Raw genomic sequence first — 27860 nt, forward strand, 5'->3', positions numbered from 1 at the left:
AAATATAATCACTGACTTTCAGTTTGGTTTTAGGAAAGGAAGGTCAACGGAGACGGCCCTATTAACACTTAAGGAAATGAGATTGCAAAATTTGAACGAAATCTTTTCACGTTAGCTGTTTTTCTTGATTTCAGTAAGGCTTTCGATTGCATTAATCATACCATCTTACTGCTTAAGCTAGAATCATAAGGAATCCGGGGCACGTCACTTCAGTTGATAAAGTCATACCGGCAAAACAGACAGCAATGCGTTCAATTAAGCAGTCATACGTCATCATATTTACCTGTTTAAATGGTGTGCCCCAGGGTAAGCGTACTGGGGCCGCTATTATTAATGCTTACATTAATGACAATCGTGGATATTGATCCAGTGTGAGCTTTGTTATATATGCTGATGGACACGAACTTACTTTTTTCAGGCCCTGACGCAAATGAGTATTATTCGGTGTAATAAGTTATTGAACAAGCTTTTCTTGTGGTCTAGCAAAAATTTATTAAAAATTAATCCACTGAAAAACAAAAGCCATCGTATTCCGAGCAAAAAACAAAGATTTTCATCAACACAAGCGTTAGCTTATGCAGGTGAAGAACATTCTTTTTGTAGATGAACATAAAATTCTTGGTGTCACGTTTTCATCAAACCTCAGCTGGAACCAACACGTCGTTGATATCTGCAAAAAAGCCTCTAGTGTAGTCGGTGTGCTAGCTCGTTGTAGACATATCTTACCCGCAAAGGTGAAACTACAGATATACAATGCTCTTTTTCTTTCGCACATAAATTACTGCAGTTTGGTGTGGGCAACCACGACAAAAACTACATAATGAAACTTCAGACCATGCAAACAAAAGTCATTAGACATGTCGCTAATTTAGATTATTTGGCATCAACACAACTTGTGTGTCGGGACTACGGTATTATTAAAGTGGAATATATGTATATCTTTCGCATTCTGCGATCCTACTATTTTCTTCCATTCGTTTAAACAATTCATTAAAAATACCGCATGTCTAACTGCAAAAAATGTTTTCTTAGGAACAAGAAGCAATGATGTTTGGTTTGTTCCGAGGTTTCGCAATAATTACAAATCTCAAACATTGCAATACAATCTACCAAACATTCTCAATAAATACAGTCATGTAAACAGTTTCTCATTAAAAGAACTGCGATCCTTTTTTGTAAATACAGGCTAACTTTTTGACGTTGTAAAATGTGCTGTCTGTACGATTTCACTTTTCTTTCAGTTTGTGCATCCATGCTGTACCGAATAGGTTATATGATGAAAAACATATAGCAAAAATAGTATCTGTATAATTTTTTTTTTGTCTGACATCTGATGTACATTGTATGATGCAGGACATACACAAGGAGCAAATTTGTATATATCTCCCTGATATTTTGTCATTATTTTTTTATTTTATTTTTATTTTTATTTTTATTTTTGGCATAATGGGTGTTATGGTTGTTGGATTCTTCTTCCGTGTTTTTTGCTCGCGTCCATTGTAACTATCTTTCTGTGCTATGTTTAGTATCAGGATGTTTTCGTAGTAATGTATATATATGTTTTTTCCTTACACCGTATTTGGTATTGTAATGCTAGCTTATGGTCTTATTGTTATTACACATCTTTTTTCATTGTCCCAACTGCTTGTATAGGGTTCACTGGCCTCGTCAAGCTGTCCATAAACAGCTTTTAGCCAGTGAACCTCTCCAGAACCTGTTTCTTTCTGGGAAATAAAAATGATTTGATTTGATTTTGATTTGACACATGTGTGCACGCCGGATTCAAACTCCAACAACACGCTTTATACAGAACTCCCCGTTGATCGATTATGTCATAATCATCATCATCAGCCTATATTATATAGGTCAAGTTATCGCTCATTTATAACGCGTAATCAAACAAAAAATGACTAGAAAATACTCTGTGAATATTGCCGGTGCATAGATTCTTCTGCAGCACACCGATTTCAATCGAATAGCCATGACATGCAATGCCTTGTTCGGCTTTTCTAAATTTCTTACAGTATATGCACTACCCTCTTCTTGGCCCACTGAGTATGTGTTCATGCTTGGCCAATGATCCAGAATGTGCATGCGACATTTTCACAAAGGAGGTACACAATTCTTAAATGTTTTCTTGTTTACAATATTTCGTTCTATTTGTTCTCATGCGAAAGCATTATATGATCCATTACGCGAAAATCCTTCGGCGTCAACGTGACCGAAAGATGGGTACCAAAAATGGCCGACAGTGCAAAAAGTTAAAACATGTCAGAAATGCTCGGATTGATGTCAAATTTCTCAGAGAGGTTCCTGTAAACAAAGTAAATTAACGGCTTTGAAAAGAAATTTTGTACATTTCGGCCTGGGTCGGAATCGAAAAAGGACCTCGGGGGTGCTAGACGAGCACAATTCTGCCACGCCACGGCCCCTCCCCGGTTCTTACTGACCAAAGGTGTGCCTAGTGCATGCGTCATTGCACTCGTCACGTCGCAGCCTGACTAAACGCTGACTAAACACGTGTGGTCTAGTGCGTGTGTCAATGGGCATGCGACGGCACAGCCAATGGGGAGGAGGTGCCGCCACTTCATCAGCATTTAAAGTGAGCGCGTTCATGAGATTCCGAGTTCTAAAAATGGTATAATGTTTTCCGCGTTCCCACACGTAAGCAGCCTTCTTTGCCAAATAGTTCTTCTTTATTTTTTCAATTTACCCTGTACCTTCGTTCATTGGTACTGTCGATCTTCTTTTGATTCAGACCTACTTATCCTCAACTGTTGTTTCTCGTCTCTTGCCTTTCTTATTTCTTACATTTTGAGCTACCCTGTTCATGGCCAATCCCCAAGAATGGATAAGTGCTATTGCTTTACAGGGTTATAGCTGCACCTTTACATTTATTTCGATATTAAAATAAAGTTACATTCTGGGGTTTTGCGAGCCAAAACCACGATCTGATTATAAGGCTTGGGGGGTTACGAAATTATTTTGACCACCTGGAGTTCTTTAACGTGCGTTCAATACAGGGTACACGGGCGTTTTACAGCAAAGCTGTTTGTGCGGACCCTGTGCCGTCGTTTTCAGACTTAGCTAAAAAGGGGCCACATGACCAAGCAGGAGAGGAGCGGTAAAGAGCTCAACAGGGGGAAAGGGGTTGGAGTGACCCCTTTCCCCTGTGAGAGGGTGCAGATGAAAATGAGAACGGGGAGTCGCGCCGTCCAATACTCGCGTTTGAGGGGGAGAGCGTGAGGCGCGCCAACGGTGTAAGAAAAAAGTAGGTCAACAGAGGAGTGGGGTATGAGAGGAGGTTGTATATACGGAGCTTTGCATTAGTGGTTCTGCACATTACATCCCAGCTACAACTATGCGAAGACCGCGAGTAGTGCGTACTCCTGAGGAAGAAGCTGCCTACCACAAGCGTCAGTGAGATTTGGCTCGTGAACGGGCTCGTCTTCGTAGGGCCGACCCCAAGCTGTGCACCCGAGACGCGGAAACACATTGTTGGAATGAAGAACCCGGGCTCTGCGAACAATCCAGCTTCACTGTTCAATCATCTTCCCAGATTGGGAGGGCCGGTGATTTTTTTGCATTTCGCTCCCATCGACATGCTGCCGCCGCGGCCGGGACCTCGTGCTTAGCAGCGTAGCACCAAAGCCGTTAAGCAAATATGGCAGGCTTATGTGTCCGTGCATTCTTCCCTCGACAAGCGTCATACATGGGCTTGGCCCTCGTGACATGGCTGCGTAAACGATTGACATTGTGCATCCACCTGATTGCGTGCTTGCATTTTGCGTAGCTCGTGGACGGTGTAGTGTATAAACAAAAATTGAATGACGTTATATACTGCCTAGGATGGAAATAAACGCAAACTCACACACCGCATTTAGTAAGTCTGCAGTTAATTAGCCGCTTCACTGATACTTCGTTTGCATTTATTAAAACATGCGCATCGTTTTTGCACATATTTTAATGTGCCACCACCGAAATGCGGCCACAAAAGTCAAGCCCACGACATTCACTGTCATACCTCGCGGGTATTTATAAGGTTTCTATGCACGTTTTCACCAGAGTAAAAAAAGTTGCAGTGGCTTAGCTCGACTATGCCAGGATATACGTAGCATTAGCAAAGGTTCAGCTGATTATTCTTAGCTTTCCTGGTTGTCTCCTACGCTCAACCGCTAATTGCCAGGCAACTACTTCAGGATCCCATGAGTCAAGCTTCTCCGTTCTTCTGCGCTGTTGAGCAGCACTTGCGCTCTCCTTCTCCATGGCTATACCACACTGGCAAACGCCAGTCAGAAGCGCAGCGGCTCCAGCGCAGTGTCAGACGGCGACTGCACAGCGCGCGCGCGCCGGCGCCAGTGCGTCTACCACGGCTACGACGTCACTCCTCTGGAATGCGCAGACCGGCGGCGGTGAGTCGCGCGCGGCGGCGGCGGAGTGCGCGAGAGGTGCCGGCTCCGGTGGCTCCGGTGCGCAAGCCGTGTGACATCACTGATCCTTGCGCATGCGCAGCACGGCTCTTGATGTACCGCGCAAAACGGGCTTGGCTAGGCCAGTGTAGCTAACGCTACAAAAACCAGGTTGTGGATAAAAAATAACTTTATTACAAAACGTGTGCGTAAAAGAAACTGGATAAAATCACCAAGAGTGGTTGCGATATAACATCAATGACTAACGCAACACCACATGTGGGTACACAAAAAGTGTTACAGGAAATACTTAATCTCCGTTTGCAGTTCATAAATTTAAGTCCAAGAACGTCAAGCAGGACCAACTCATCAGATTGTTCAGAAGCTAAAGGCCTCGTGGGACACATTGTGTAAACTCGCAATCACTATTGCCAGACTTGCTTAGCCACATTGAAATCATGCCACTGAACTTGACACATTACTGAAAGAACTTAACATGGGCTGTACACGCTTACCTTCCTCCTGATGCTTTCTTTGTCATCCCGTTGTCACATTATGGCATACTACTAAAAATTACCTGACTGGATCGCCTAATTAATTGAACCTATTTCTCAATAATCTGGTATGATTTTACAAGGTCCGACACAAAACCAATACCATCAGAGCCAATTATTGCCTAAGATGCAAGCAGGTTTACCGATTGGACCACAGCAAGGCTACGGAAAAAAAAAGGTGGTTGAGATGCATTAAAATATCATAAATATATTCCCCGCTGAATGCCATCAGAGCTCAGCTCGAGCCTGCACCGACTTACAACTGTCTGGGACCATTCATAACAGGAAGTTCGGTAGTAGACATTCAAAACAGTCGAAACAAGAAAAATAGATAATTTCACAAGATAGCCGGCGCAGAGTAGGCGTACATTTCTGTTGCGTGTAAAGCAAACACTTTTGGTTGCATATGAGTCACGTTGTCTCCTTATCACCCAGTGAGCGCCGACACTCAGCGGAACAGCTATGCCCGCACACAACATATATCAGACTCGACGAGGAACGACGCACACTTTTGAGGCTACCTACAAAGATGCTTCTGAGCGCGAAGCACATACGTAAGCAAGGGGCGGAACGGAAAGGCACCAAAAAGAAAAGTTCCTTCTCGTGCAAGTCCCGTCAGTGTAGGCGCTGAGTCGAAATGGCCGCGCCAGAAGCAGCCACGGTACGTAACGGGAACAGACGATCAGCAGCAGCGGCTGGAGCTACGTGCACTGTCGTCATCATCACAGTTGGCTTCATTTTTGGCAGTATGGCGCCAGTGCCTGGCGCGCACTGGTCAGAAGTTCTCGTAGTGGTGTATGAAGTACGGCAGCTTGCGGCTGTTGTTCACCGTCTCGCAGGCGGAGCTCACGCTCTTCGTGAGAGCCGAAGGCCCACAGCTGAATACGCCCACTTTGCTCACCTGCAGGTATTATATAGACGGCTTAAAACATGCGCACAAGCTGCATATAGTTAGTGGCATAAAATTAAATATTTTATTACGTTTCCGTCTCTACCGGAACATCACCGTGACATTCACAATGTGTCACACATGAACAAGACCCAAACACGGTAACTTCATGCACCGTAATTGCAGTAGAAAGAAAAATTTGGTAACGTTTTACTTATAATGGCTGCACCAAAAACAGACTACTTTCTTTATCCGTGGTGGATTTCTGTTTCCCATAGTTGGTCTTTATTTTCAATATTTCACTTCAATATAGGTTCTAAGTTTTGTGTCTTCTGTTACTCATTTCTTGACAATATCACTACAATACTTGTGCATTCATTTCGTGTCGCAGTAGTGTCGTCTCAGGAAACAAAAGTCAAGAATGCTATTTTTAATCACTTTCATAAATTTAAAAGATCTCTGAAAATTGACAAGTTCTCCAATAAATCATAGCAGTACCAATAGGCCTTACAAAGCAGTCACAGCAAGGCGCTTCTCCAGATATATTGCCCTGATGTGCTCAAATCAATCATTCACAGATTAACTGAAGATTGTCCACCTCTTTATTCTGCGGAAGAATAGTAACGCAACGCATGGTTCGGCGTGGATTTTAGTCGTGCTCAGCTGAAGGAGCCAAAATTGAAGTCGCAGTTTTGCCCGTAAGGTGCAGCATAGATAGCGATAGCAAAGTATTTGAAAATTACACGAAGTAAGGTTCATAGATTTAACAACTTTATAAATTGCAGTAAACATTTGCTTACTAATAAATTAATGAACATGGAGTAATGTATCAAGAGGCAAACATGAACAGATCTCACTCGATTACCGTGGACACTCGTTGTCACAACACTGAAGAGCGCAAACAGAGGGCAGCGAACTCTCCGTGCTGCATCTCGCTTCAACGCGGATAGTAAACTTGAGATTACACAAACACTAGCCGTGCGGGAAGCAGCCGCTAGAAGTCACCTCCAAAGACAGCGCACGCGGGTCGCACAGCAGCACTGATACGCAACCACGGCCAGGATACCCAGCTCGCGTGTTTGATCAGCGCGCTCACGTGTTCACCTGGTATCTGTTTACCGTATTCCATGCGGGAAACATAGTGCATTCTTGGAATATCTCGAAGTTTTTTTTTTTCTCATTACTGCGCTACTGGTAATTATTTGTGGCGGTGATTTTAACATCATACCTATAACACTAGACATTTCGAATATTAGGAGGTGCATCCCAGCAGAACTAATTATGATGAAGATAGGTTATGTTGCATCATTCCTAGAATATGAAGTAATTCTTATGAACAAAATTTAAATATAGAGTATTTCACGCTCGACAAACATGCATTTTATTGTAGCGCTGATTTTATAATGTATTCTATTTTCTTTGCATGCTATTTGTGTGTGCAGTTTCTTATGCTTAGATAAACTGAATTTTTTTTATTTGTGTACCATGAAATGAGTCGTGTGAAATTATATACCAGATGTTTATTGTAACTTTTTTGTACTTGTCTTCATTGTGATTATAGCTTGCACATTTGTCCATTTCAATGAATTGTATCTGGTTTAGAAGAACTTGTTGAGCGAGTTGGTCCATATTAGCGAACATTGTTTAACTGCATGAACAAACGGAACACAGAGACAGCATGGAACAAGGCCCTGCACCGGTCCTTGTTCCATGCTGTCTCTGTGGTCCGTTTGTTCGTGCAGTTAAACAATGTTCGCGAATTGTATCTAGTTCACCACGTGATGTATCATTCAATAGGTGTGTGACTAAATGCTGACCCATGCCTAAGATACACGGGGTGAGAGCTTTGTGAGGCTGCCTAAAAGCAGCCTTTTCTCTAACTTTTGATGTTCTGTATTGCACATGAAATAAAATTCTACCTCTCCCCACCCACTTCCCTTGTGCGCGCTTGATGCCGTTACCTCCAACAAGGGAGCGTGCGAGATGAAGGTGCGCATCAAGTCACCATCCTTCTCCACTCACCCTCGCACCTACTGCCTACGTTGTGCAGGGTGCGATAGTTATACGGAACATCCCGGCGACGGCAACCGGGGCTATTCGCCTGTGGTGTCCCAATAATTGATATCGCAATAAAAACAAACATAAATATAGCTGCAAGGGCGTGTGCGCAATGATCACTCCAAAAGCCACGCATTATTTTCTATCTCGCTGTAGGGCGGTGAACCAGCACTGTCTTCACCCTAGAACGTTTTCCTGGACTGAAGCACGCGCCTCCATGATATTGCAAGGGTGCGGTTTTAGATGCCGTCCTTTTAGATACAGAATACCCAAGTCCCATTTCTTCAAGACAAAGTGGAATTCTATTTTCATAGAATCACCTCGCAAATGACATAATACTACAAGGCGATGTCGTCACCAACGTAGGTGGTGGCCAACGAGCTCACGGACGTCCTGATCTAGCCTTTGGGCAAAAGCCCACGAGCCCCTAAAAACAAAAATTCTAACACACACCATGTCTTCGGAACGCACCCGTCGACAACAGTTTCTGACCAGAACAAAGCTCAGTAACTGACGGCCTTCCCAGGTGCTCCACCGGATGGATACCCCGGTTGTTGGGCGAACTACGCAAACAATTACAGCGCGCTGCTCAAGGCACTTTTGCTGCTGAACCTAACCAAGCATCTACGGCTGTGACGACACGACGATAATCACCTGGTCAAGCTCGCCAACAACATGCACGACGCCGCCACTCCCATAGATTTCTGCCCATAGATTTCTGCCCATAGATTTCAGATCGTGCTTGCAACATTAGCAGTCGCATAAGATGAGACACACCATGACGACTTCACTGTGACCATCACTATGCTCTGCATGCCTAGACAGCGGTAGGGTGGCTAGAATTGGGAGGTGTGAAAAGCACGGCGCGTTTCCCTTGCCAGACAGGGTCCCTCGGTGCGCCGCTGCCGCTAGGGGCGCTGCTGCAGGGGGCGCGGGACATTAATGGACATCTGTGATAAAGAGGGAGATAGCTTAGGTTTGAAGTTTAGTAAAGAAAAATCAGCAGTCATGACTTTTAATGATAATCAGGGCAGCGAGCATAGGATACAGGAGGTTACGCTGGAGGTGGTGGATAAGTACAAATATCTTGGAGTGTGGATAAACAATGGGGCTGAGTACCTAACGGAACATGAAAAATATGTGACAGCTAAAGGTAGCAGAAATGCAGCTGTGATGAAAAATAGGGCACTGTGGAATTACAATAGGTACGAAGTGGTGAGAGGGATTTGGAAAGGGGTGATGGTCCCTAGTTTGACTTTCGGCAATGCGGTCCTGTGCATGAGATCAGAGGTTCGAACAAGGTTGGAAGTTAAGCAGCGAGGGTTAGGTAGACTGGCTCTGGGAGCACACGGAAATACACCAAATCAGGGGGTACAGGGTGACATGGGATGGACGTCATTCGAGGGCAGGGAAGCCAGCAGCAAGATAGAATTTGAGGAGCGATTGCGAGAAATGGCAGAAAATCGGTGGGCAAGGAGAGTTTTCAGTTATTTGTACATGAGGAATGTTGATACAAAATGGAGGAAGCTGACCAGAAAACTGTCAATCAAATATTTGGACTGCAGGAGGGGTGCAAACCAGGAAACAGCGGTTAAGAAAAAGTTTAAGGAAACAGAGAGGGGTCTGTGGAAAACAGGGATGCAGACGAAATCAGCACTGGGAACCTACCGAACTTTCAAGCAAGAAATTGCCAAAGAAAATATCTACGATAATTCTAGGGGAAGCTTTTGGTTGTTTGAAGCCAGGACGGGAGTATTGCTGACTAAGATGTACCGAGTCAAGTACCAAGGTATAGACACGTTGTGCTGTGCGTGTGGAGAAGAGGAAACGGCTGAACTCCTCATACTTTTCTGTAAAGGGCTTAACCCTACAGTGCAAGGCAACGGGGCCGATTTTTTCAAAGCATTGGGGTTTAGGGACAGTGAAGGCAAAATAGACTTTAAGCGGGTAGAAATAACCAAACAGAGGTTATCTGATTGGTGGATAAAATCAAGGCAGGGGTGAAATTTCACCCACCACAAAGTATAAAATATGTTAATAGTCATGGCTAGGTGGCGTATGCCACCGCCCGGTTTAAAGGGTTCAGCCTCATCCATCCATCCATCCATCCATCGGGGCTGTGCCGCCACCGCCGTCGCAGATTCCTGTAACGCGGCGGCGTCACGGAGTTGCTGCTGCATAGTTTTTTTTTATCGGTTACGTGATTTTTATTTTACATGGGTCATGCATTTGTGAGCTGTAGTAAAGATGCACACTAAAACGAAGAAGAAAACTGAAGGCTGGTGCTTCGTTCCTGAGTGCAATTCTGGGTACCGGTCGTCCGCCGAAAAAGTATCATTGTTCCCAGCACTGGCGTGCAAAGACGTGTTTCAAAAGTGGGCTCGCGCAATACCAAGATCTGACAGGCAGCTCTAATAGAATAAAGTAAACTTCTCTTGGAAATTTCTGCAAAGTTTAAATAAACTTGTTCGTGCATGCATGTGTTTTACAGCGAAGCTATTAAGGGCTAGTTCACCCAGGATCGTGTCCGTGTGTAAAAAAAAAAAAAAAAAAGAAAACTAGCATCATCAGCATTTCGGCTCCATATGCGTGGCAGTTTCCCCCCAGTTGTGCCTTAACACAGGTGTCAATTACTCAACTATTATTGAGTAATGGATACAAGTAATACTCATATTCCATTTACTCCATTACATTAAATCCATTACTCAAGTAATACTTGAGTAATTGATTACCAACTTGCCCAGAATGCTGCTCTCACAGTTGTCAAAACGGATGAGTAACATGACTGATACGTCATGACATCAATAATATCACATGCTCGTCAGTTACGTCATGATTAACGATACTAAAATCACGTGTGGCGCATACACGCCTTGGATATGCGGGTGTGAGCCAGGGACAATAAAAAAAGAAAGAAAGAGAGCACGAAAGAAAGAAGGAAGCTAAGAAAGCAATCACGTGTGGCTCATACCCGCGTTGGATATGTGGGCATGAGCCGCCGAGAGGGGGAACGGGAGAGATCTCGTCGGCGTCACGGGCGGACTTGACGCAGCAAACGCACTACTTGGCCATCGCGCCAGGCGAAAACAAGACATCGGTGTCCTTGCTCTTTGACGAACATGCCGAAGACGCTCAATATTGTGACTGGCTGATGAAAAAGACGTGTACGATTACTCCAAAGAAGACGATGCTCTTAATTTCGCGAGCTAGGCGACGCCAACAACTACTATCTTGTCAGCCGCTATAGTTATTGTAAATATCCTGTAAATATATTGCTTACGTATTTCCCCCCGTACGTAACAAGATAATCAATAATGATAATATATAAATTCACTATAGCAATATTCACTACAGCAGACCCACCATAGCCACAGCTTCGCTGGCTTCCATCTTCACAATAGTGGAAGGGCACTGGATTTCTTTTAATTCAATTTTCCTGTGTGCAGAGAAAATGTACACACAATTCTGAGACCAGTGGCATGTAACGGGTCTAAATACATGTTTCGGCAAAGGAGCAGGCAAGCATTTAACAATGGAAATAAATATTAAAAACATGGTTTGAATTAGTTGCAGCGATTCATAATTGTAATGAGGAAAATGGCATGACACTAAAGTACATTGGAATTAAAATTAATGCTAAGTTGCTATCTGGAGAAGTTTGAATAGAGAGTGTGGAATAAAGCTTTTTCCTGACATAAAAGTTTGGTTAATTTCTCTATAGCTGTAACTATAATGCATAAGCCAATAGTATATGCTTTCATTTGCACTGTTGATAAGTTGTTTTTTTTTTTTCAGCGGAACATGTTTCCACAAAGAAAAAAAAAGGTGGTGCATTCAGCCCTTGACTAAATGTTTACATTACGGAATGTAAAGAAAGATCAGTGTCCTGACATTTCTGCACCTGAAAGGAGCAGCCTAACACAATCTGAATGAATGTGTTGCTCTCTGATACACTTTCGCTTCTAAATCAGGTGCTCTTGTGCCATGTCGAACCGCGTCATCAAATCCAGTTTCTCGTTGGTGCGCGCCACGTCTTACTCAGTCCCCTCTCGACGCGCATGCTTTCACGGGCATCCGAGAAGAACAAGCTGCACGATTAGAGTGTGCCATATATTAATGCAGAAGCTCAGAAAAAAAAAAAAAAACCCTTATTACTCAGAACTGGTGCGCACAAAGTAGCACGAGCAAGATTCGTCGGGCGCGAGCAGCGCTACGCAGTACGCCGTCTGCTCCACTCTTTTACGGATGGATGGATGGATGGATGAATGAGGCTGAAAACTTTAAATCGGGCGGTGGCATACGCCGCCTAGCCATGACTATTAACACATTTTGTACTTTGTGGTGGGTGAAATTTCACCCCTGCCTTGATTTTTGCCACCAATCAGATAACCCCCGTTTGGTTATTTCTACCCGCTTAAAGTCTATTTTGCCTCCACTGTCCCTAAACCCCAATGTTCTGAAAAAATCAGCCTTATTGCTTTGCACTGTAGGGTTAAGCCCTTTACAGAAAAGTATGAGATGTTCAGCCGTTTCCTCTTCCTCTCCATATGCACCGCACAACGTGTCGATGCCTTAGTACTTGACTCGGTACATCTTAGTCCTACAATACTCCCGTCCTGGCTTCAAACAACAAAGAGCTTCCCCTAAAATTATCGTAGATATTTTCTTTGGCAATTTCATGCTTGAAAGTTCTGTATGTTCCCAGTGCTGATTTCGTCTGCATCCCTGTTTTCCATACGTACAGTGCCCCCGCGCCCAAACCGCGCCCCCACGTACAGCGCCCCTTGCGGCACCGGTGTGCTCTGGGGACCGGTTTCCGCAACCGCTTTTCACACAAACCCAATTCTAGCCACCCTAACAGCGTTATCGTTCTTACAGTTCAAGCGACAGTTGTGCTAGAAGCCCTCATCGACAGCGGGCCTGGTGACACCTGCTGGTAAACCTGTGCTATATCCACCCCTGCAGGAAAGTTATGTCTCCTTGGACGTTGTCTAGAAACGCCAGGCAGTGTAACTGTCAACAGCCATGGCCATGTACTCACTATCACGAACAGGATTTAGACTGTATGTTCGGTCATGGACACCTGCCCTCAAGTCAGTGGATTGACCCCAAGTACAAGCTTGGCAGGCACTATCCTCGAACTACTGAAGAACTGCTCCAACAGCGATACGGGATGCGTCCATCATAAGACTGATTGGGGCATTGTTCTCTAAATGCATTAGGAGTGTCACTTCGGCTAGTTGAGCCTTTATGGCCGCGGATACCTTTCTAATGCATTTCTCCAGGTTATAGGTGAGGCCGCAGATTGAGGGTTAGCCAGGAGGTCTTTGGGTGTTCAAGTGTTGCTGCACAGGAAGGGCTAAAATGCCTGTGGAAGTTTACTAAGCCGAGGTAGCGCCGCTGCAGTATGCATTTATGGAATGTTGAGACGAGGGTGTATTGTCTATGGCTCGTACCTTGGTAAGCAGAGGCTTGGTGCCATCACTGCTAATGTATGGCCAAAAAACTCCAAAGATGGCATACCAAACTGGACCTTCCGTGAATTGGTGAGCAGACCAAGTGCTTGAAGGAGTGGAAAAGCAGCCAGATGTGTTCATTATGAGTTTCTTGTTATGTTATGGTGTATGTTCTCAACATACGCCAACACGAACGAAAGCCCATGGTCGACAACGTGAATAAAAAGCCGAAATGACTGCGCAGTGTTCTTAAACGGGTCCTGAACCACCGTGGGGGCTTGGTGAAGAAACACAGACCGCAGACAGCATACACTGCTGTGAACATCTCAGCCAAATTTTGCAGATGTCCGCGGCGCGTGACGCTAGCAAGCGCAGTGTGAAATCACCTCTTTCTCAAACACTTTCTTATCAACAGAATCCTCCTTGTCACTCTTTTCGGGATACTATATATCGTCAATAACAGGTTCCCATATGCGCTTGCTATTGGCCAATACCTGAAATCAATCAAGAAGCGTTTGGATCAGTGCGCGTCGTCCTACTGTTACTGTGTATATTCAATGACGCAGTTTAATTGAAGTAAGCGGCAATCTGCGTTTCAAATTTTGATATGAATTACGTACTTCCGGAAGTACGACTATCGTACTATCGCCGACTCTCGTCTGGAAACGCCCGACCGCGTAGGAATGAAACATTGACCACACTTTTTATCAGTGTCACATTCGTCGGGGCTCACTTACTTTTATAATTTTGAACAATCAAGTAGCCTCGAACCACGCGAAACCTAATAACACCAGACGTATGCTTGCCAGCGCGCACTCAAGCCTGGCCACTCCTGGCTAGACGCCTTGGCACAGTTCGCTTTGTGTTGAGCTGTTGCTCAATTTGAATGTGGCTACTATCCCTTGGTCAAGCTCGTGCAAGACAAAACTGGTCTTCACTACATAGCTCGGCCAGACTGGAGCACATGAGCGCGAGTGCGCACTGCAGCCCTGTCGTGCACGTAGTTAGCCACTGCAGTTTCACGTCTGCAGCGTGGCCTGCATACCGCGGCTGCCGTGGGGTGTCGCGACGTGCGCGCTCACTGAGCTCCTGCGCCTCGCTGAGGATACCAGCGTGCTCTGATTGGTATCTGTGGGTGATGTGACTCAAATCTCCAGCGCCGGCATCTCATTCCTGAGTTGCACACCCGCAAGGTGTGGTGCCATTGTGGTCGAAGCTCGTCACGTTAGGAATCTTTTCAACACGAGTCCAGAGCGCGGCATCCATCGCTTAGCCGATATGCGCGCTGCTGATGTTCTCGCGCGAGCGAACATGTGCAACCCTCAAAAATAGTGTGATTGTCGTAGGAATAAGTGCGAAAGGAAATTTCGCTCGGGGTGAGATTAGCCGGCGTAGCTATCTAGTACACTGTAGCACAGCAAAGAGATGAGACGCCGTGAACTCAACCATAAATTGAGCGATACCCTGTGAGTTTGGCGCACCACAGGAGCCAAAATAGAAAGTAGTGGCTTCTATGTGAACATCCAAAATCAAATTCGAACTGCACGCCTCGTTGACCTTAAGTCGGCGGAGAGTTATGGAAACGCTTCGCTCTGGCGTAGCTTTCTCAGTGCAAGGCAGTGAAGAAAAATCGGGAGCACCGCGAAGGCGATCACATGCGATCTTTGATTGCCAATAACTCCACTTCTGCTGTCATTTGGCAGAGTTAAGTTGAAGACCTGCATTGCGAAGGATGCGCAGAATAGCCGAGAGTCTCCTTAGATGACTGGAGAACGTAGGCGAGAAAATGACTACGTCATCGAGATAGCACAGGCACGTAGACCACTTGAAACCACGAAGAAGGGAGTCCATCATTCTTTCGAATGTTGCGGGGGCATTGCACAAGCCAAATGGCATAACTTTGAACTGGTAGAGCCCATCGGGTGTTATAAAGGCGGTCTTCTCCCTGTCTTTTTCGTCAACGGCGATTTGCCAATAGCCGGACCGAAGGTCTATAGAAGAAAAGTACTGTGCGCCATGCAAAGAGTTGAGGGCGTCGTCAATTCGCGGCAGTGGGTACACGTCCTTTTTAGTAATCTTGTTTAGGTGGCAATAGTCGACGCAGAACCGCCAGGTGTTGTCTTTTTTTCTGACAAGCACCACAGGGGATGCCCAAGGACTCGTAGATGGTTCGATGATGTCCTTTGTAAGCATTTTCTCGACTTCAGTTTGAATTACGCGCCGTTCAGTCGCAGACACTCTGTAAGGACGCCTATGATGGGACTGGCGTTGCCGGTGTCAATGCGATGAGTCACAACTTTTGTCTGGCTGAGATGGGGCGAAGCAAAATCGAAAACGTCGCTGTAAGCGGCTAGCAAACGACGAAGGTTGTCAGACTGAGCAGCCGAAAGGTCGGGGCGATCATGGCGTCAAAATGTGCATCAAATGAAGTACTATTGTCAGGCTTCCAGAAGACGGGGCAGCTCCGTAGTAAGGGCCACAGGTCGTGTGCGTCTAAAGTGCTATGATGTCCCAGCGTGATACTTTCGGGAAGAAACTGTGGAGTCCCGTCCAAAGTTCAGATAGGGATACATGCCCGTTCGCAGAAACAGTCACAACAGAGTGAGGGAGGGTTACCTGCCTTGTTAAAAGAGCGTCTAGGGAAGGAGAGATGACGTAGTCGCCATCACAAATTGGCGGAATCAGAGGTCATGTGACATACGTCGCGGCGGCTGGTCGAAGGCGAACAAACTCGCGACACATAAACGCGGCTGTGACTCGGTGGGAGATGGTACAAAAGGAAGTTCCAACTGGAGAAGGCCAGAAGAGCAGTCGATGAGGGCAGAATGGGTACTCAGGAAGTCGTGGCCGAGGATGACTTCATGTGGACACTGCTGCAGAACGGCGAATAGAACTGAGGTCTGGTGACTGGCGAAGCTCACACGCGCAGTGCACATCCCAACGACGCAAGATGTGCCGCCGTCGCTACACGAACGACAGGCGACGCCGCGACGTCAGAACCTTGCGGAGACGACGAGAAAGGCGAGCGCTCATAACCGATAATTGCGCCCCCGTGTCTATGAGCGCCGAAACAGGCACGCCGTCCACTTCTATGTCCAAAAGGTTTTGTCGGGTGGTCAGGGTCAACAGAGGATTTCCGGGTCGGTTGGTCAATGCAGCATCACCTCCGGAGCTGCACCGGTCAGTTTCCGATGAGGGACGGCGGGGGTATGGCGACGGTGAGCGACGGGCAATCGGTGGCGAGAACGCCGGTTCTGTGGGGACGGCGAGCGGCGATCGTAGTGTGGAGTCGGAGCAGCAATATCACAGTGCGGCAGGTCATTGCGGGCATGAAAAGGCGAGAACCGGCTGTCTTCTGGGCAGTAAGCGTACGCGGGACGAGGAGACGAAATCTGACGATAGCGACAATGGCGGGAAATATGACCAACTCCATTGCAATTAAAGCATATGGGCTTGTCGTCATGTGTGCGCCACTGGTTTGGGTCGCGGTATCGGAGGTATGTCGATTGTGGGCGTGGAGGTCTAAAGAAATTGCCGACCGTAGGGCTACTTACAGAACAGATTGGACGGATGCCTGCGTTCGCCAGCTCTTCGCGTACGACAGCTTGAATCAGAGATACTGCCGGGCGGGACTCGTCGTAAGAACGTATCGGGGGAACCGACGGAGACGCAGCCTCAATCTCACGCTGGACAAGACGCAGCAAGTTTTCGGTACCAGGCGGCTGGACGTCTTCACACGAGAGCTAGCGGCGGTATTAGGGAGCCGAACGAATTGTTGTGAGACACGACGGCTCTTTGCTTCTTCAAAGCGTCGGCACTCTCGTATAATGTCGTCGACCGTCGAGCAGTCCTTGTACATGAGTAAATTAAAGGCTTCGTCTGCGATGCCCTTAAGAATGTGGCTGACCTTGTCAGCTTCGAGCATCTTGTCATCGACCCGCCGACAGAGTGCTAATACATCTTGAATGTACACAACGTACAGTTCAGTAGATGTTTGGGCCCGGCACGAAAGTTCCTTCTTGGCAGCTCGCTGGCGGCCAAGTGGCTTCCCAAAGAGTTCCTGCAGTTTTTGCTTGCAAGTGTCCCAACTGGTCAATTCCTCCTCGTGTGTTCGGAACCAAACACGGGGCCGTTCCCTCGAGGTAATAAATGATGTTCGCCAACATTAGAGTCGGGTCCCAACGGTTGCTCTTGCTGGCGCACTCGTATTCGATTAGCCAGGTCTTCAACGTCCTTGTTGTCAGTGCCCGAGAAGGCGCCAGTATCCCGGAGTTGAGTCAAGACAATCGGTGCTGTGGTAGCCGAAGCTGAAGCAGCGGGCCTCTCAGTCGACATGGTCGAAGGGCCCACGAGATTTCCGCTTCGAAGTTCCGTGATGTGCTGGTGATGTACCCCGCACCTCCACCAAGATGTTACGGGGAGATTTACAGAAAAGGGGGTTTATTCACACTGTGTACAAGGAGACTAAATGTTGGCCAACAACAACAAAGATGGCAAACCACAGTTTCACCTCTTCCTCATCTCTTCGGCTCTATGCTTCAGCATCTTCTTTGTCTGCCGGACAACTGGCTCATAACAGTATTGAAGTACTTCTTGCGGCAAAGTATTTCTGAAATAATCCGTTTGAGCGTCCAATACATTTCTCTACTTCGATAAAGAATGGTTCAGGACCCTTTAAAGGCCAAATGTATTAGAAGAAAATGGAACAAAGCGAAAGTGGTCCTGATGGTGGTAGTGGAAATGACTTCTTCGATCTTAGAAATCTGAAGATAGGCTTTTGCCAGATCGCTTTTGGAAAATACCCTTGCTTCGTGGAGAGTCGCAGTAAAACCCGGAATCACGCCTATTGAGAAATGTGGCAGTCTTTCCACGGGCACTGTGTAAAGTGACGACCAAACACTGCGCACTGGGCGACCAATACCAATCTCCAGTCGAACTCGTGCTTGGTTACTGTTAAATTCTCTGCTACGAGGTCACGGAGTGATGCATCACACGGATGGCGTAATGCGGCAATGTGACGTTCGATGCTGTGGCAGAGAGGCCTAGTTCAATTAAGTGAAGCGGTCAGGGTTGAAAACTCGAGAATTAGTAAAACGTATGGGTTTGAAACACTGTGAAAGCACGTGGAGTAGTGGAATAGCAGAAATCTTGCCGGCTACGCTTCGTTCAGTTGTGGAATTGAGTATCTTTTTCTTTGAAAGTCAGCTAGGAGCCATAGTTAGAAGGAAAGTCGGCACAGATAATTGGCGAGACTGGCTGAAAATACCAGAAATATTCACATGAACGCTCTTCTAAGTCTAGTGTCAGGGGGCAGATACATCAATTTTGCTGCCGTTGACAGCTTGCAGTTTCACGATCACTCTGGAATTCCTGTCTACCATAGCCTGGTAGACAGGAATTCCATGGACAGGAATTTTCTCATGGACCCAGTGTCCATGATAAAATGCAGTCCACTGATCGAGTCTTGCAATAAGAAAATGAGACGTACTGGCAGAGACAAGAGCCTCTCATCATCGTTAACTAGCCCCGTATGCGGGCAAGCCAGCCAGTTGAGTAACTCCATGCTTACGGCCCAAATCGGTAGTACCAACAAGGCGTCGAGACTGAAGAGTGCCAGGCTGGAGACCGACGGCTGGAGCCATCTGGCTAACGAAGTTGAGACCGTGCGAAGCTTCACGAATTTGAACTGTGTTGCTGTGGCACCGTCGTCGTTTATGGTGAGGTTGCTTGCCCCAAGATCCGTGAGCCTTCAGATTTTAGCGCGAATCTCGGCAAGGTCGTCGTGTATTAGAGAAGTAGGGTCCGAAGCAAAAGTTGTATTAGTCAGCAATGCACTGCCAGCGCGGAAGATGTCAAAGGTATTGCAGCAGACTTAGCTTTGCTGTTTTCCAGATATTATCGGTGAGGGTGGCCAGCTCGGACAGGTTAAAGTCTGATGTAAATGCCAAAACTACCTAAGCAAGGTGGTAGGCGGTAATAACCGGACAAGGTGTTGCTTCAGTAGAGTGTCCTCGAGTGCTGAAAAGTAGCTGCGACGGACAGCGGTCCCCAAGCTGTGTCGGCGAGAGGAGCTCTTGCAGCCGCTTCACTTCATTAATCTACTTGCGCTCAACATGGCCTTCTTCAGCATGTTCGCGCTCCGATCGCTTTGCCCTACCGCATTTTATCGTCCTCGGCTCATGGGAGCCACCATAGTTACTCTTTGAATCTACAATGTGCCGAGACTCGCTAGAGCATGTTCAGTCGCGAGCTGTTGGCTACCTAAGCCACCAGTTAGTGGTTTCGCTATCTTCTGAAAGGGTGCCGGTCGACGTGTCCCAATGTAACCATGAACGTCGCCATGTGGCATGCATCTCCCACTTCGCCACTGACATACAGCGTGTCAATGACAAACTCGGACGACGAAGAAGCCTATGGCCTTTCCCGTGTTGTGGTGGCTGGTTCCACCTCTGCTGCTTCGACTAAAATCCCCTTGCAGAGGCAAGAGCAATGATCCCAAACTAGAAGTGCTCCCACAGCATTCCTTCTCCCTGCATCTCAAGCTGATCCTGCACCCGTGTGTGCCCCACTCGCTACGGTCCGACATGTCAACGTATGTCCTGCTCCCTTTCATTACCGGAAGGCTACTGCGGCCAACCCACTCTCTGCAGGACACACTGGCCGCTTAACATCTCGTCACTCGATCAGTGCTCCATCTGGTCCCACGTCAATGCGAACATTCATGCTTGGACCGGACCCGTCGTATTGGCGTAGTGGCTTTGGCATTGCGCTGTTAAGCCCGTAGGCGCGGGATGAAATCCTTGTGTAGTGCAGGGACATTAGTAGTGTTGTTTATGTGCGTGGACTATTTGTGAGAACTCTCGAGGCTTGTGCAAGAAGAAAGAAGAAGCAGAAGGCGAGCCAGGGGCAGCTTGCGCGCTTGGCAGCGGTCAAAAAATGAAACAAGAGAAAAAAGGAAGAAGAGACGCGGGTGCCGAACGGGCAGAGGGGAGCTCGTGACTTGGAAGACGCAGGACCAGTGCGCTGTTCCGGGAGCTCCTGCCACGGTACCTGAGGCGGCCCTGAAGTCAACGCGCCTGCCTGTCGGTGCAGACGCGGAGTGGCGCCTGGTGTGACGCTGTTTGGAGCAGGCCTGGCTGCTGCCTGCTCGTTGCCGCCTGTTGGAGCAGCTTCAGGCTGTGTCTGGGGCGAGGCCTAACCGAGGCCTTTGCGTTGAGACCGCCTCTTGCTCGAGGTGGCCCGTGGAGTTGTGGCGGTGGAAGCCACCAGCCTGACACCCATTCGAGTGCTCTGGCCACGGTAATACAGCCGTGGGCAGTCGCCTGCCTCATCTGATGACCAGTGCTGTCATCCTGCCTTGGCTTGCCTCCCACGAGGGTCATCTCCAACGGAAATCGTTGTGACTGCTCGAGACGACCTACCGCCGATCGACGAGACCATCAGGACTGAAGCTGTGAGATGGACTTTTTTTTTTCCTTGAACGCTGCGCGTAGGACTAAGTGTAGACGTGTGCGTTTTATGAACCTTTGCTCTGTAGTCAATGTTTAGTGCTTGTCTTGTCTCAGTCCTATCATGTTAGATAAATGTTCGTTTATATCCGTTCGAGCACCTCTGACGTTCATTACTGCCTGACTGCACACAGACATACGTGCCGAACTATTCCATCACAATTTCTGGTGTCCGCGACAGGACAAAGCTCTAACGTTACATCTTAGAGCCGCACGTAGTTTGTGTGTGGTAGACGATAATGGACGAAAAGAGAATGCTAGTTGAGTTAGGTAAGGAGATCGGACTGAGTGGAGAGGCTTTGAAGGAATGGGTGAGCTCAGAGCAGAAGGACATGAGAGATCAGCGAGCAAAGGAACGAGAAGAAACAAAGATAGCGGCACAGGAAGAACATGTACGAGAGTTAGCCCGCATGGAGGCTGAACGAGCGCTCCTCGAGGAGCGATGGCGGATAATAGAGGCAGAGCGTTCACAGGCGAGTGTTGTAAGCGATGAAATTGGTGGTGGTCATGGTTTTCGTAGTCCTCATAAGATGATTCCGCCATGTAACGAGGTAGGGATGAACTAGATGCCTACATTCAAAGGTTTGAGAGAGTGGCTGCTAGTCAAGTTTGGCCACGAGACAAGTGGGCCTTGTCGTTAAGTCTTTGTCTGACCGGTGAAGCGTTAACGGCAGTAGGTCGGATGTCTGCGGAAGACGCCACGGACTATGTAAAGTTGAAACAGACTCTTCTGCTGCGGTTCCGATACACGGAAGAAGGGTATCGCGTGAAGTTTCGAGACGCGAAGCCTGAAAATGCTGAGATGGCAAGACAGTTTGCAGGACGCCTTCTCGGCTACTTTGACCACTGGCAAGAGTTAGCTAAGACACCGAAGACGTATGAAGCGCTGACAGATAGCATCGTGTAAGAACAGTTTTTGCAACGCTGCGAGGCAAAGTTGGCCATCTTTCTCAAGGAAAGAGGATGTCGTGACCTTGACACACTCGCAAAGACAGCCGACCAGTACCTGGAAGCACAAGGTATTAGAAATCTTGCTAGAGGCAAGGAAGAAAAGGAAGGTGAGGGGAAGCTTATAGCCCACAATAAAGCAGTGGCTACAAATGAAAGCAAAGGAAAGCCGCTCTGCTTTCTTTGTAACAAACAGGGTCACCGAGCTTCCGACTGCTGGACTAGATCCAGAGCTCCAAAGGCATCACCATGCTGGATATGTAAGAAGGCAGGTCATAGGGCAGATGCTTGCCCTACTAGCTCTAACAGGCGTGGTGAAGCGTCATGTTCTGTCTCAAGACCGGAACAAGTCGATGGTGAAGAGGAAAAACATCAGCAACGTGCCCAACCAAGTGCAGAAGACGATCACGACAGTCTTTACGTTGCTCAGAGGGCTGCAACGTGTGCAGGTGTGTCGAGACCAATGCCAACGGTAATGGGTCAGCTTGAAGGGAAAAGGGTGACCACCCTGCGAGATACCGGCTGTGATACAGTCGTAGTGAAACGGTCCCTGATTCCGAACTCCAAACTGACGGGTAGTACCCGCGTAATACGCCTATTGGACTGGTCCGCAAGGAAATTGCCAGAGGCGGAGGTGTACATTGACTCGCCGATTTTCAAGGGACACGTTCGTGCAGTTTGCATGGAGAATCCTTTGTACGACGTTGTACTAGGCAACGTTGATCGTCTACCCGATTGACGATGCTAAGTGCAAGCAGCAGGTTCAGAATTGTCAATCCGCAGTGTGAAAGATTCACGCAAAGGCGGAAGATGGCTGCTGCAGGGACAAAGAAGAACGGCAACACTACCCGCCACAGTCAACCCTTAAACTCAGCCCGGAGGAAATGCGGAAGTTACAAAGCACGGACCCCACGCTAGAAGCTTGTTTCGCAGCATTGGACAAAAGAAGCACCTCCAAGAAGCAAGCTGTAACCGAGTTTGTGTTGGTTCGAGGCATCCTTTTCCGCCGCTACCAGACTGCAGAACGACGGGACTTGGAGCAGCTTGTGGTTCCGAAGAAGCTCCGTTGCACAGTAATGAAGATGGCGCATGAAGGGTACTTGCTGGCCATCAGGGACAAAAGAGGACAATAGATCGTGTCCTTGAGGAATTTTATTGGCCGGGAGTACAGGCAGATGTTACACGTTTCGTAAAATCGTGTGACATATGCCAAAGAACTGTACCAAAGCCCCTTGTAGGTCGCGTGCCATTAGGGAATATGCCCATCATCGGGACACCATTCCAACGAGTCGCAGTCGACATTATTGGTCCTTTGTCGCCAACGTCCGACAAAGGGAATAAATATGTACTAACCATGATTGACTTTGCCACACGCTACCCCGATGCGGTAGCATTACCAAGTATTGAGACAGAGCGGGTAGCAGAAGGCCTACTAGAAATGTTTTCCCGTGTTGGTGTTCCACGTGAGATAGTGAGTGACCGTGGCAAGTCTTTCACGTCCAGCCTAATGCAGGAACTGGGACGACTACTGTCATTTAGACAACTGCCCACAACGCCGTACCATCCCATGGCGAATGGTCTCGTGGAAAGGTTTAATGGGACGCTTAAACAAATGATACGACGCATGTGTCAAGAATGCCCTAAAAAATGGGATAGATACTTGGCCCCATTACTTTTCGCCTACTGAGAGGTCCCACAAGCAAGCCTGGGGTTTTCGCCATTTGACCTCCTGTATGGAAGATTTGTGCGGGGACCGATGTCCATCCTTAAGGAATTATGGACAGGCGATAATCTCGACGCCGAGACAAAGGCGACGTACGGATATGTCGTAGAGCTCTAGGGAAGGTTACAGGACACCTGCAAAATGGCTCATGAAGAGCTCCAGAAAGCAAAAGCTTCCCAAAAGAAGTACTATGACAGAAAGTCAAGAGTCAGACAGCTTGTTGCAGGTGATAAAGTGTTACTGCTCCTTCCATTAGAGAAGAACAAGCTAAACTTGACATAGAAGGGTCCCTTCATGGTGGTCGAAAAGCGGAACGATTATGACTACCTTATCGACCTCGGTTCGCGAGTGAGCCTCTTCCACATTAAGCTCCTTAAAAGATATTGGGAAAGGGAAAGGAAACCACCCAACCAGCAGTGCGCCGCAATTATCGTCGAGTCGGATATTGTAGAAGAACGTGAAATCCCATCTGTAACTCTACACCAGAGAGAGACCCCTAAAAATGTTGCCGTAGTGAAAGACTTGAGCTTTCAGCAGATAGACCAGTTTAATAAGCTTTTGGAAGAGCATCAAAGCTCCTTACTGAATATGATCTCGCGGTGGACTAGATCAAAGGGGCAGACAACATAGGTGCTGACTATCTTCGCCGTGTATGACATACTCTTGGACAAATGTGTACAGCAGCATGCAAATCATGTTTGTGTATGTTGTTTGATTGTGTGCACTGTGGACAAGTTGTTCCCCAAACAACTTTCTTAAGTGGGGGATAATTGTAGTGCAGGGACATTAGTAGTGTTGTTTATGTGCGTGGACTATTTGTGAGAACTCTCGAGGCTTGTGCAAGAAGAAAGAAGAAGCAGAAGAAGGCGAGCCAGGGGCAGCTTGCGCACTTAATTGGCAGCGGTCAAAAAACGAAACAAGAGAAAAAGGAAGAAGAAGAGACGCGGGTGCCGAACGGGCAGAGGGGGCTCGTGACTTGGAAGACGCAGGACCAGTGCGCTGTTCCGGGAGCTCCTGCCTGTCGGTGCAGACGCAGAGTGGCGCCTGGTGTGACGCCGTTTGGAGCAGGCCTGGCTGCTGCCTGCTCGTTGCTGCCTGTTGGAGCAGCTTCAGGCTGTGCCCGGGGCGAGGCCTAACCAAGGCCTTTGCTCGAGGCGTAACTGAGGCCTTTGCTCGAGGCCTAACCGAGGCCTTTGCGTTGAGGACCGCCTCTTGCTCGAGGTGGCCCGTGGAGTTGTGTGCGGCGGAAGCCACCCGCCTGACACCCATTCGAGTGCTCTGGCCACGGTAATACAGCCGTGGGCCGTCGCCTGCCTCATCTGATGACCAGTGCTGTCATCCTGCCTTGGCTCGCCTCCCACGAGGGTCATCTCCAACGGAAATCATCGCACTGCTCGAGACGACCTACCGTGGATCGACGAGACCATCAGGACTGAAGCTGTGAGACGGACTTTTTTTTTTCCTTGAACGCTGTGCGTAGGACTTAGTGTAGACGTGTGCGTTTTATGAACCTTTGCTCTGTAGTCAATGTTTAGTGCTTGTCTTGTCTCAGTCCTATCATGTTAGATAAATGTTCGTTTATATCCGTTCATGCACCTCTGACGTTCATTACCCGCCTGACTGCACACAGACATACGTGCCAAACTATTCCATCACACCTTGCCAAGGCGGCCGCATTTCGATGGGGGTGGAATGCAAGAACGCCTGTGTACTGCACTTTGAATGCACGTTAAAGAACCCCAGGTAGTCAAAATTATTCCGGAGTCCCCTAATACGGCATGTTCATCATTGTATCGTGATTTTGGTGCGTAAAACACAGGATTTTACTTTTAACTTTCACGCTTGTGCCGCCATGACATTGCGCGACAGGCTACCAAAGCGACACTAACCTCCGTATTAAGAAATGCATCTTAACTTAAAGCCAATGCTTGAAATGCCACCTGTCGTGAACGAATCAAATGCAATGAGCGTCTTGGGCACGTTCGCGCCAGACGTCATTTAGATCAAGTCAAGCATGGGCTTCATGATAAGATGCATTTCCGAATATGGGGGTAAGGGGCCACACGAATGCTTTCTGCCTCACGACATGCACCTCGTACACGTGAACATTAACCTTCATAGTGTTGCCACTTCCTTATTGGCGCAGCTATCGATACACTGTGGCTATCGCGTATTGTCTGACACGCTGGCGTGAGGCAGTCTTCGTTCTCGACATACTTCCCATACTCTCCCCATACTCCCCATCATTCAAATCTTTCTGGGTCGCGCGCCTTCCTGGGACGCTCAACAATCCGCCTTTTTCACGGCGCGACGGCGCATGCACCCTGCCCTAGCGGATTAGTCGCGAATTGTTTTGGAAGGGACGCGCACGCGCGGCCGCGCGACCCTGTTTGAGGAAAGATCCCCCGGAAAAAAAAAGCCGCTCGGACGCGCGCTACTGCAAACACTCGTGCCGTGTACCGCGTTGAAACTCCACTGGTACCGCGACGTCGACGCGGTGCCGAAAACGTTCGCAGCGTAACTGCAACTCCAATTTATAAGAGAAAGCGACCAGTGTGTCGTCCGGACCACTCCGGATGCATCCTGAGCCATGTAGTTGCCGCCTTTCATTGATGGCTGGCAAATTTCACGGAAAACCCCTGTGCTACACTTGGGCGACTCTTAAAATCATCACGTTGCTGGCGAAGTCTTCTTGCAGAATGGGCCCTCACTTGCTGGTGGCGGCAGCGCGCGCCTGAGTTCACGTACTCGTTTAAGGCGCGGTAATACTGGGTCGATACGAGACCGACAAGACGCTCATGCCAACGAATGGTCTGGGTCGCCGAGACCATCTTATCATACCAGGCCGACAATGATGCAGCCGATGAGCGCAAGTTGTACTGTGTCGGGCTTTCTTGTTGACGGCACCGACAAAATCAGCGTGCCGACCATCGTTCGACCGAACCCCGCGCGACCGGCTGTCGAACCAACAACGCGATATATTCACAGCGCCTTCGCTTGCATATATGATCGTATAATATACACGTATGTATATATATTTGTATTAATCATGCTCAAAATGAGTCAAAGATGCCTTATATAAACGGAGTTGAAATTAACAAGCTTCATCCCTCCCATGCCGAGAACATGAAGTGTGAGCCGATGTTGATCATGTTCAGCGATGGTTAGGCCTGGCACCGTCAAGTTCTTGCACCTGCTACCGGCGCACCTTAACTGAAATATAAACAGTTAGGCCGAAGGAAACTGATTTTATTGTTTGTTTCTGGCCTTACTGATTTGAAATCAACGTCTCTTCACTTCACACGGCGCGTACACAGTAAGCGGCAAGCAGCGACACAGCGCTAGCTGTGCGAACACCTGTACGTCACCGTACCCGTAGGCTGCCGGTCGCTTTCGCTAGGTAGATGGGTGGGTTTGTACGTGTTGTTATGCTGACACAGATATGTATGTTTTGCTACATTTTAACATTATTTCATACCAGCGATGTACCTTCGCTCCAATATTTGACGCTAACAATGATCTGTGGCTGTAGATGTCGATGTAAACAAGCTTCACCGCTTTGATAAATACGACGTGGAAGGCTTCGCTCGAAGACTTTTTGAAGAAGCTAAATTTCCAAAGAATGTGTAAAAAAAATACAAAAAGCGAGCTCCAAGTGCTGAAATCAGCGACAATATACTCCAAGGCAGCCGCGTCGGCAGACGGACTCAGTGTGCCTCTATCGGCCGCACTGCATGCACAACAGTGCACTCAGGCCTGCTCACTCAGTAGTCGGTGAGTGCTACATTGCATCCAGGAATGACATGCTGCCCCAGAGAAGCCATTAATAATTATTCACGATCCACGAAATGCACAACCGACGCGCACTCAACATGGGCGCAGGTGCAAAAATCAACCGCCGAAATCCCCGGCACCCTACCAAAACGTTTCCAGCAGCGTGCGGCAGAGGGCAGCACTGGAACATGAAAAAGGTGGATTGTACTGTTGGACCCACGCACAGCTTTTTGAATCAGCCCTTTAGCCAATTCTAGTCCTCAAGCACTGTCGCATTGCTGCCTACCATCTGTGCACTAAGTGTATGGTCAAGAGCCTTCATCAGCAGCTCAAGGCGGCCCTCACATCACGCCAACACCTGGGCACTGGATTATCCACAGCAGTCGATAATGCTAGGCTTTCGAGCTTGGTTCCCGTGACCTTGGGAGCTCCTCAGTGTAACGTGTCATTGGTTCCCTCGTTTGCCATCCTTGAAACCTCAGTAGAGAAGGCACCGTGTCAGCCCCAGCCATACGGACAGGGTCTCCAAGACTGCATTAGC

The 27860-nt window shown here is 47.8% G+C and overlaps 1 protein-coding gene across 1 annotated transcript in view; it reads right to left on the bottom strand.

Moving 5' to 3' along the window:
* Nucleotides 1–4654: 4654 nt before the first annotated feature.
* The window catches only part of LOC119434619 (dual oxidase-like), a 112121-nt gene continuing 88915 nt past the window's right edge, over nucleotides 4655–27860 (bottom strand). Inside the window, 1 exon segment of the mRNA XM_037701724.2 lies at nucleotides 4655–5864. Within this exon segment, the coding sequence (XP_037557652.1) occupies nucleotides 5739–5864 (126 nt within the window). The 3' untranslated portion in view covers nucleotides 4655–5738.

Source organism: Dermacentor silvarum, unplaced genomic scaffold (assembly GCF_013339745.2).
Source record: "Dermacentor silvarum isolate Dsil-2018 unplaced genomic scaffold, BIME_Dsil_1.4 Seq13659, whole genome shotgun sequence".
In the NCBI taxonomy this organism is placed as follows: domain Eukaryota; kingdom Metazoa; phylum Arthropoda; class Arachnida; order Ixodida; family Ixodidae; genus Dermacentor; species Dermacentor silvarum.